This window comes from Pediculus humanus, genomic scaffold (assembly GCF_000006295.1).
Source record: "Pediculus humanus corporis 1103172107807 genomic scaffold, whole genome shotgun sequence".
Classification (NCBI taxonomy): Eukaryota; Metazoa; Arthropoda; class Insecta; order Psocodea; family Pediculidae; genus Pediculus; species Pediculus humanus.
The window spans coordinates 36961-49067 of record NW_002987397.1 but is presented as its reverse complement, the minus strand read 5'-3'; the positions used below and the strand labels follow the sequence as shown (position 1 = coordinate 49067).

The following is a 12107-nucleotide window of genomic DNA, read 5'->3' as shown; positions in this document are numbered from 1 at the left end:
TAATTTATTAACCAGCCCCCCTCCCCCCCGCATATTTATCGATGATTTTTTTTTAATTGTATCGAAATTCGTAAACGGATGTGCCGACATTTTGTTAAAAACCGGCGAAACGAATTCATAAAAAAAAAATTAAAACCGAATCGAATTTTAAGGGTCCGAAAAGAGAAAAAAATATACATAAATAAATAAATAAATAAATTTTTTTTTTGTACATCAAAGTTTGTTTATCTCCCCATTTTATGTTTAAAATGAGAGAATTCATAACTTAAATACATAAAAATAAAAATAAACGAGTTAATTGAAATAAATAATTTTTTTTTTTTTTACTGGACACATCAAGGTTAAATAAAATAAAGTTATGAAAGAAAAAAAAAGAAATCGCCTTATTTAATTTATTCGTTTATTTATTTATTTATTTTTTTTTTTTTGGCAAAGTGCATAGTTTATCGTGGATTTAAGAAAAGAAAAATTTTTTTTCTACTAAGCAGGAAGTTTATGCGTACGTATAAAAAAAATTATTTATTTAAATAATAATATAAATAATAAATTTAAAATTTAAATAAATGAAAACCGGATTTAATTATTTTAAATTTAAAATATTTAAACGCGTCGTCGTAATTTCCGGTCTGACAAATTTTAATTTAAGTTAAAACTTTTGAACTTTTAAACTTTTTCCATTTTTTTTTTCTTAACTTTTCTTTTTGATTTCTTGTTTTTATCGAACAACAACAACAACAACAACAACAACAACAACAGGTTTTCATCATTTTCTTTTATTTAATTAAATATTTTTTACGAATTTAATAAAAAAAATAAATAAATAAAATTTACGAATAATCTTACATAAATATAAATATTTCATAACGAACGAAAAATAAAAAAATTTTATTATTATTTTATTTTGACGAATATTTTTACTCAAAATAATTTATTTATTTATTTCCGGTTATAATAAAAAAAAAATTATTTATTTTAATTTTCTTTTTTTTGTTATTTCATAATATATATATAAATTTACAAACGCCATTTTTTTTTTTTTTTTGAAATGCTATGTAATTAAAAATTCATAATTAAATGGTTTCGTATCGTTAAATATAATTCGATATTGATTATTATTATTATTATTATTATTATTATTATTATTATTTATTATTATTATTATTATTATTATTATTATTATTATTATTATTATTATTATTATTATTATTATTATTATTATTATTATTATTATTATTATTATTATTATTATTATTATTATTATTATTATTATTATTATTATTATTATTATTATTATTATTATTATTATTATTATTATTATTATTATTATTATTATTATTAAAAATTCAAATTTTTAGTTCGCGAATGAAAGTAAATTTTTTTTTTTTATTATACGTCAAAAATTTATAATTAATCGAATTTTAATGATAACGTTCCCGGGGGGTAACAAAAAATAAATAAAATAATTAATTTGTTAATAATAAATATTTCTAACTCTATCGAATAAATTAATCGTATTACGTAAATTTTTTTATTATAAAAAAAAAAAAAAACCTACATATCAAAGCATGCCAATAATGATATTAATGATAATGATAATAAAATAAATAATAATAATAATTTGTTAAGTAAACAAATAAATAAATTTTAACGTTAATAAAATCATTTACTCAACATATCCGTTTATATAAGTATATAATTTCTTACAAAAGAAAAACAAAAAAAAAAAAAAAAAAACGTTTGTTGGTTGTGTAAAAAATTATCATTATTATTATTATTGTTGTTGTTGTTATCATTTCAAAACCCATATAAGAAGTGAGCCTTTGGAATCATTTATAAAATGGAAAAAAACCCCCCACGTCTTATTTTATTTTATTGACAAAAGGATTTTTTTTCTTTTTTTTAACATAATAAATTTTGCTTTTAAATGACATGAAAAAGAGAAAAAAAAATTCAAATTAACTAAACGCCATATTGCTGTGTAAAAAAAAAAAAAAATGTAAAAACAAGATCAAAATTAATTCATAGTAATTAAAATCCGGTCGAGTTTATAAAATATTCTATTTATTTAAATAAATAAAAAAAAATCCTACGTTTTTTTTTTTATTTATTTATTTACGCCTTTTTAGAATAAAAAAAAAAAAATTTTTTTTTTCTCATTTCAAGTATGTGTTTTTGCTATTGCTATTATCATTATCATTATTTAAAATAAGATTTTTAATTAATAATAATAATAATTTGTTTTTTGTTTTGATAATATATGAATCTAGGTTGAATGTATGCAACCTTGCGAATGCTAAAAAAAAAATTAATAATAATAATAGTTTGAGGGTAAACATTAGTAAATCGAGTTAAACGAGTAAAAGTTGTTTATACCTGTCGAATTAAAAAAAAAAAAAAAATTCTGGAATAATAAAAAATTTTTTTTTCTCCAGTTTGATAAAAAATTAAATTTTTTTTTTCAGTTAAATAATTAATTTTATTATGTATTTTCTTTTTTTTCGAGAGAGAGAGAGAGAGAGAGAGAGGGAGAAGGGGGAAGAAGGGGGAGAGAGAGAGAGATTTGTATTTTAATTTAAAATATCAACTCGTTAACCGTTTTTTTTTTTTTTTTTAAATTTATTAACTGCCCCACCTGGAAACCTTACCTGCACAATAAATTTATTATACACATAAACAACTCTCTCTCTCTCTCTCTCTCTCTCTCTCTCCTTTTCTTTCTCTCTTTTATTAGCTTATTATATTACGTAACATATTTGCTTAAATGCGTAAAAATAAAATTATGAGATGACTCTCGATTAAATTTTTTTTCATTTACGTTTCGCTTAAATAATATTATCATTATTATCATTATTATTTTAAGTGTGTCGATCATTAATTAAAACCCGTTTAAAATTTTTAATCCTTTCATTTTTTTAAACCTTTTCCTCGCGAAAATAGTTAAAAACTTTAAAAGAAAACTTACCTTATTTGTATGTTAAGCAGAATTACAAACAAATCAGGGCTGTGTTACGACATCGTTTTTATGTTCTTGTTACGACGACCATTTTCCTGAATTGAAAAAAAAAAAAAATATTATTAATATTATTATTATTATTATTATTATTATTATTATTTTACGAACGGGATGATGTTACAAAGGAAACTTGTATTTTATATAGAATGTAATATCGATTGCTCACGGTTTATAGTTATATAAAATAATTGGTATATACGCATTTAATATGTGATGTTTCATCTTGTTACATTCCTGTTATGAATGAATGTGGTATCTTTTTAATTTGTAAACAATCTTTACAACATATAAATTTAGTAATTTAATATGCGAAAAAATCATTTTGTAATTTAAATAAAAGTGAAATTTTTTTTGATACGTAATACATATTTTTTTTTATAATAAATAAAAAACAGTAAAAAGTAAAAATTTTTTTAAATTAAAAATTTATTAAATACCCATTGAAATAATTCATTGCCAATAAATTTATTTATTATTTTATTTTACATTATCAAATGGTAGCAAAATAAAATATGATAGTAATAAAAATTTATTAAATTTATTGGGTTTTTCCTTTGTTTTGTTTTTCACCTTGTTTGCTACATTATAATATTAAGAATATGATTAATTTGTAAATTTATTAAAAAAAATTTATTGGTACTTTCTCAACAAACATTTTAGTCTGGAATCATGGTGAAAATATTTAAAAAAATATTATCATACAGGATCTGATAGAAGTAGGAGTAAGTAGGGGAAAAAAAACAATCAATACATGAAAGGATGTAAATAAATGCGGATGAAATAAAAGTGTGCCAAAATAGAATGTTTTCATCTGGGTTAGATTTCCAAAATGAAATTTCATAAATAAATTAACTTTTCCTAATGTTCATATTCATATTTTGGGTTTGAGATCCATGTTGATCTTGTCTGGTACATTTTAATATGTAATTTAAGTAAAGCTCAATTTGAAAGTTTTGTCTGAACATGTATACATATATATATTAAAAGCAACAAAATAAAGAGAAAGTTTTTTAATAAAATTTGTTTCAAGGGCAGGTATGATGAAGGACAAAGAAGGGGTTTTTTTGAAAATTAAGTAAATTATAGAGTACATTTATTAAAATAAAAGTGACTGTTATTGAAAAGGATTGAGGGTTAAAAAGGTTTGAGTTACTGTTTTGAAAATACTAAATCCTAAAAATTTTGATTGTTTCCAAACTAAAATGGAAAAATGTAAAAGAAATTTTTTTAAATTTTAACTTTAATGTCATGATAAAAGGAATCAAGATGTTAAAAATCTACATAAAAAGAAATTATACATTCACGTATAAGCAACTCTATAAAAGGTACAAAGGGAAAAATATTCAGATAAAGTTTTTTCATGTAACTCTATTACATAAAGATATAAGCAAGGGAAAAACTACCCAGTTAGATTTCCAGTTTATTTATAATAATTGAATATCAACAAGTAGATAATAATAATTAAAAGTAGATAATTAATCAAAGTTTATATAAAGTAAGAATGTAAGAAAAAAGAATTTTGAAATGATATTAATGATAAATTAAATAAAAACTTGAATTAAAACAACAGGCCTTTAATCAAGTTAAAATATTTGTGACTTTGACAAAATGGCGGAAAAATTGAATAAAATGGTAGGAAGTACACGAGTAAAAGGATTGTACTCATGTGCAAATCGATAAGATATTTGGAAATATTAGGATAAAACGTGAAAATTTGATATCTGAGTAAAATATTGGTTTTTGACAAATTTTTTCCTAAGAATTATGAATTCTTAAAAGCTATATTAATCCACAGAAAAATAAAATAATTAGTTTGTTAGTGATTTTGTTGTGATTCTTCCTGTTGAGATTTGTACCAATCTACAGTTTGTTATAACCTAAAACTTTATTTTAACCTATCAATAATACACTTTTTACTGAATGTGGCCAGAAAAATTCTGAGAAAAATATCAACACATAAGTTAAATGCAAAAATTATGAAATGATTCATAATTTTAAGAATTATTATTTTATTTAATTGTTACATAATTAAGAAATTGTAGGGGGGAATAAAACAGTACATTTTCAGAGCAGTTTAGATCTTATGTCTTGCAAATAGAAATATATACATGAAAAGACATTTTTTTTATTACTCGAAAGAAGATAAAAGTTTAGTTCTTCTTTTTTAAACCTTAATTTCAATATGTAATTTGATAATTGTTAAATAAAACCCTATGGTAGTAAAATCATAAAAACCCGCCAAATTTTGTGAAAAACTTGTTAGAACAATGGCGTAATCAAAGTATAATTACCAGTATTGTGATGAACAACAGTATTTTTCCATTAAATTCCTAATAAATGTTAATTTTTCGAAAACTTTTATGCAAATATGTTATATTTTAAAAAGCACTTAAATATTTCGAACTTATTAAACTAAATTTTTAAAAAAACCGTTGGAAAAAAATTGAAACACATTTTTGTAATTTTAACGACACATTAGAAAACCGTCAACTAGAGTTCTCTATCGGCTTTTAATGAAATTAATTTTTGTTAAAAGTAGTTTTTGCTCAAATAATACGTTGTAGTTGAAACGTTTGCTGTTAAAAGAAGGACAAGCGGTGAGTTAACAAAAATGGCGGCTTGCATTTGTGTTGTGAATATTGTGTTAGTCTTTTTCTAAGTAAAAAGTAATTTAGTTGTTATAATTACATAATTTTTGTTAAAAATGTCTGAAAATACGTTAAATCACATATTGAAATCTAGTTCGGATGGTGAATTGCTCGAATCGGACAATAACGATGTGATTTATTCTAGTTTAACACTTCGAAATGATTTTAGCAATTACCCAAGTGAAACGAAATCAAAATTAAAGCGCACTTTTACATTACCTCGAAATCCTTTTCGATTAAGTACTAGAAAAAAATGCAAGGTGAAAATTAACAATAAAGAAAATTCAATAGTGCCCAAAGTTGCTTCCCCAAGTCAATCTTTAATCAATCAAGTTGTACTGAATTCTCAAATAAGTCATTCGAAAACAGGTTTTGATAATGATAATTCAAAATTACTTAGGACGCCTTCTATAAAAAAAGTTTGGAAAAAAGTGATTAAAAAAGTTAGTATAATTGTGAGTAATAAAACAGTATGTGCTGATTTAAATAGGACAGATTTATTTATATCAGATAACGATTTACGTGTGCCTCCCTTTAAGTTAACATTCCCTGCTGATAAAGTGCCAGGTGTAATTGGATTAAGAAACCATGGAAATACTTGTTTTATAAATGCCATTTTACAATGTTTAACTCACACAGATTGTTTAGCTGAATATTTTGTTATGAACCAATACAAAGCAGATTTAACAAGGAGAAATAAATTGACATCGAAAAAATATGGAACAAAAGGCGAAGTTACAGAACAGTTAGCATTACTTTTAAAATCTGTTTGGCACTGTCAGTATAATCCAGATATATCTAATCAATTTAAAGTAATAGTGGATAAATATGGAACACAATATTGTGGTAATAATCAGCATGATGCTCAGGAATTTTTAATTTGGTTATTGGATAAAGTTCACGAAGATTTAAACACAGCTACAAAGAAGAACTATAAAGCTAATAAAGTATGTGTTTATTTACTTTTACATTTAAATAATAACAATTAATTTTCTAAATGTTTGTGCACAATGAAATAATATTTTATTAAAAATTTACAGAATTATTAATAAATGTTGTATAATGACTGCTCTCTAAGTTCATTCACATTAAATTTCTACTATATAGAATAATATGTGGCCAAAAATAATTTTTTTTGAAAACAATAACTGTTAATATTTATTCTGTGTCATACTTAAATGTTGCTTTATTACATTTCTAAAATTAATATGTCTTGTAATCTTTTTGCAAAAAAAAAAAAAAAAAAAAAAAAAAAGTACAATAAAGAAAATTGAAGTGACCTTCTTTATTAATTTAATGGTAGCATAAATGTTAAACAAATTTTAAGGTGGTATCATGAAAAAAAAAATTAAAAAAAATAACCTTATGTATGTCATATTATATGATTATATATAAATACACATATTTAAAATAAGATTTTATATGAAATGATGTTTTGAAAAACGAGAAAATGAAATTTAAACGATTTATATGTTTAGGTGATAATTTAGATTAGGGTTTAGGTTAAAAATTAATGAACATTCATAAAATGCTAATTAAAATGTCAAGAATTTAAAATTTGCATAAATTAGAGAGTATTGTTCGAGCATGTGACTTTGACAGTTAGTTTAAAAAACTTATATTAGAATTTTCATGACTTTTTTTTTTTTTTTAATAATAATAATACAACCACAAAATGTCATGCATAAATATTTGTTATTATTATTATTATTTTTTTTTTTCAACAGGAAGGAAGTTAGTAATTGTTTTGTTTGCAAACCTTTTATTTTTTATAGTCAGTGTTAAAAGTGGTTCACTGTTTCCTTGCTTGACAATGTAAATGAGGGAATGCATCTAATTAAGTCCCCCCGTTGAAAGAGTTTAAACCATGCCAAGGGCGTTATATTTAATTGTGTCATTTTTATATGATTTATATTGTCCAAGTCACTAAAGTCAAAATTTTTTATGTTTTGCTAACCCTTCCATCGCCTTTTCTCTCTCTCTCTCTCTCTCTCTCTCTCTTGTAAAATCTGATCTTCAACATCATAACTTGCTCCAATAATAAATATTTTATTTACATATGATTCACGGTTACGCATTTTTTAATAATTACTGTTACGTTAAAGTAGATTAAAAAATAATGATAATAATTATTATTATTATTATCACATGACGTTATGTTTTAAATTTTTATTTAAAATGACAAATGATTGAAACTCTTACTTACATTGATGGTTGTTTAAAATTAATATTTTGGCAAATAAAGTAAATAAAAATTTTTTCACGTTATTTGTTATTATTGGCTTCTTTACAAAATGATTTTACATTTACGTGATGATTTAAAACAAATAAAAAAATGTATGAATAATAATAATAATAATATTTGTAATTATAATTTTTAACTTTTTTTGTTTTCAAATAATTTTTTAAATGCCAATATTTGTTATTATTTGCTTATCAATGTTTGACGGGGGAAAAAAAATAAGTAAATAGAAATTTTTTTTTTTTTTTTGTACCTGATTTTAGAGTTCGTTTGATCGTCCAGATGAAGAAGTTGCCAAAGAAACATTAGCCAATCACGTTAGGTGCAACAATAGTTTTGTTCATGCCGTTTTCCAAGCTCAATTTAGGAGTTCCCTTACGTGTCTCAATTGTCAACGTCAAAGCAATACATTCGATCCATTTCTTTGTGTTTCCGTGCCTATGCCACACAATCAAAAACGGCCTATTTATGTTACCGTTTTGTATTTATCACAGCAGCCCAGACAGGTATGTTTCCTATGACAAAAAAAAAAAAAAAATAATTAATATTAATTAATAATAATAATAATGCAACTGCAACTGTGAGATGAATTTAAATTTTAGGCCCTTGAACCTCGTCTATCCTTTCAGCCTTTCCTCAAGTTTTATTTCTTCGTAATAAAAAAAAAAAAAAAAAAAAAAAAAAAACTAAAAAAACTAAAAAAAACTAAAAACTATTACGTTTACGGCTGAACTCGAGCCATTAATTAGAAATTTGACATGGAAAAAGGTAATTTTATATTATTAGATACTACTATTTGATTACACATTAATTTTTGTTGTCATTTAAAAAAAAAAAATTTATTCTCCGAGACTAAGATAGAAAAAAAAAAAATTTTTTTTGTAGCAAAAAAGGAAGTAGTCGTTAGTAGCATAAATATGTCGGTTGAATCGCATAACTAATTCAATTTTCGTCCTTCGCTATTTACATATATTCATTATGCAATGTCACAAATTGGTTCATTTAAAATCTCATCTTGTGTTTTTTGTGTTCTTTAAAAAAAAAATTATAACTCTTTGAAAAAAAGAAAGAAAGAAAGACGAAAAAAAATGTTTTAAATATGGTTGGTAATTTTATTTAGGTAAAATTGGGTTTATCTCTCAATGAAAATTCTACCGTAAGCGAACTACGGGAACAGCTCTCTTCCGATACCAGTATACCGGAATCGTGTATGCTTTTGACGCAAATAGATGATTTAGGTTTTCAAAGAACCTTTTCAGGTCAGCTTCCAATATCGGAAATAAAAGAAACGGATCCCGTGTATTGTATAGAAACGCCACAGTTGAAAGATGCTTCCGAAGAAATGGAAAAATATATATTGTTATGTTGGGTCAACGTGTTAACAATGGACGATCACAGTTCTAGGTTAATGAAAGAAAAAAGAAAATTTTTTTTTTAACTTCTCATGGTTTTTAATTAATAGTTTTAATTGTATTTTTTTTTTTTTCAAATTTAGATTCGGAAGTCCTTACACCATGCAATTGTGTCGTTTAACTTCTTATAAGGATATACAAAAATTAATACTAAAGGAAATGAATACGATATTGCACGATGAAATATTAACAACAGATCAGGATATACCTTTATTCCGTATAAAAATCGTCGACGGAGTTGGTGCGGAGGTACATTAATTTTACGATCATGCCTTAAAAGTCGATGCACAATAATAATAATAATAAAATATATTTGTAATTTAATATCTAATGGAATTTGTCATTGAAGCATAAATTTTTTTTATTTTTTTTAAACCCCGAATAAGTAAAAATTCGATACTTTGTTGTTAAAAAAAAAAAAAAAAAAAAAAAAAACATTTTTATTTATTTATTATTTATTTATTTATTTATTTATTTTTTTTTTTAAGTAAACTTTTTGAAAACTCCGTCAAAAAATTTTTTAAGGTCAAATTTTTTTTATTTTTATATTATTCGGTAATTTTTTCAAAGTAACAAAAAAAAAAATCAAATTGCTTACCTTAATAATTGTGCTGATTCGATTTTTTTTTTTTTTTTTTGTGTAATAGTCCGCAGCATCCTTTCTGGATCCCACTGTTGATCATCCACTTTACATGGAAGAAATAGATCAAGCTTTAGCTTTACTAGATGAAGATTCAGGTCCAAGTCATCTCAAATTGGTTTTAGAATGGGATTTGGCTGCCAAAGAAAGGTAAGAATATTTTTTATTAGTTTTTTATATCATTTGGTAAAAAATGATTTGTTGACGACATTTTTTTTTTTTTAATTTTAGTACCATCGCTGATGATAGTGATTTCATCGAAGAGCATTCCTCGGTGAAACAATTACTTTTTCAATCGGGAACCGGTGATTCTGCAACATTGGAAGAATGTTTTGATTTATATACGAAGGCGGAAGTTTTAGGTGCCGATGATAAATGGCATTGTCCTTTCTGTAATAGAAAACAAGAAGTTATTAAAAAATTAGGACTTTGGTCTTTACCAGATATTTTAGTTATTCATTTGAAAAGATTTCGACAGGTGAAATAAAATTTTTTTTTAGAAATTATTTTCCCGAAAAAAAAAATAAATAAATAAAAATAAAAATTATAATTGTGTAAAATTTTAGCAATCCTGTAAAAATCGTTCAGCAACTAAAGTGATGATGCTCATAGATTTTCCTCTCTACGGATTCGATATGAATGCTCATTTGGTAGGACCCCAAAGGGAATCGAATAATTCTTTAACTTTGTGGAGTCCGTGGAGAAAACCTAAAAGAACGACAAGTTATGATGATAATGTTTACGATTTGTATGCGATATGTAATCATCACGGTCAAGATTTACAAGGAGGACATTACACTGGTAAAATTTCAACCCAATTAAATTAATTAAAATTATTAAATTTAAACTCACCCAATTCGCTCACGATTGTAAATACCTTTCAGCTTACTGTCGAAATCCTTTCGATTGTCAATGGTATTCTTTTGATGACACAAAAGTTGAACCGGTTCCTGAAACTAATTTAATTACGAATTCAGCGTACATATTATTTTATCAAAAAAGAGGCCTAAATAATCCTCCCACTCATTCCGTTAGTTCTTCAGCAAGTACAAGTTCGTCGGGTAACAAATTAATTTCAATTTCAATATGGCGGAAGTAGAGTTTTATCGTTAATTGTTTATTAATTATACGCTTTTTTTTTTTTTTTTTTTTGCATGATTACAGTTTCTAGCGAACATTGGGTGTACAGAATGCCGGCTTTCAATTATCCGGAAAAAAAAGTAAAATCGCAAGACGATATAACCCAAGTTAAAAATAATAATAATAATTTAATGAATGGAAAAAGTGAAACGTATAAAACGGAAAAGGATTCGAGTTCAGCAGGACAAAGGGTTAATAATAATAATAATAATTCAACGAAATCGATTGTGAAAGAAAATGAAAATAAGAAGACAAACGAAGAAGAAGAGGAAAATGTTAGTGAAAATATTAGTGTATGAAAAAAAAAATTTTTTTTTTTTTTTTTTTTTTTTTTGTGAAAATTATTATTTTCTCTGCAAAATGTTTATTTAATCGTATTAATTTTGCTTTAGGAATTGTCAAAAAGGGAAAAAGAATATCAAGAGTCGGAAAATGGAAATTGTTTAAATAAATTGTCAACGAAATCGAAAAACGAAATTGTTGACGTGAGTTTCTTCCTTGGTTTTTGGTGCACTACGCATTTCTAAAAAAAAAAAAATTAATTAAAAAAAAAAAAATAGCGCTCGCATGAAAAAAATAAAAAAAAATTTAATTATTGCATTTTTAATTTTCAAAATTTTCCTGCAGGAGAAAAATGGAAGTGAAACTACAAATAATGAAATCGTGAAAAGGGATCAGACAATGGATATATATATTGAGTCTCATTTAACTTCTTCGGAAGAAACACCTTTGTCTTCTTCCCTGGCTGTTTCTAGGGTGTAATTAATGTGACACTTTTTTTTTTTTTTTTTTTTTTTTGTCAAGTCAAGTGAAACAAATGTTCATTTTTTTCTTTCTTCCCCCCCCCCCCCTCCCTCCCTCCTGATGAACCTTTAAAGTCGAAGAAAAAAAAAATCAATTGGATCTTGGATCGAATGCCAAGATGTATAGAATATGTATACACTAAAATTAGTTAGTTTATTATTATTATTATTATTATTATTATTATTATTATTATTATTATTAATTATAA

General features: G+C 24.1%; 1 protein-coding gene across 1 annotated transcript; it reads left to right on the top strand.

The window, feature by feature from the left end:
- Positions 1–5717: 5717 nt before the first annotated feature.
- Phum_PHUM372860 (ubiquitin specific protease, putative) lies at positions 5718–11857 on the top strand (the record flags this gene model as incomplete). The annotated part of the gene is made up of 11 exons (XM_002428226.1): positions 5718–6608; positions 8167–8409; positions 9024–9307; positions 9399–9564; positions 9963–10105; positions 10187–10433; positions 10522–10756; positions 10840–11016; positions 11120–11370; positions 11488–11580; positions 11723–11857. The coding sequence occupies 11 exons, from the start codon at positions 5718–5720 to the stop codon at positions 11855–11857; spliced, it is 2865 nt and encodes a 954-aa protein (XP_002428271.1).
- Positions 11858–12107: the final 250 nt, after the last annotated feature.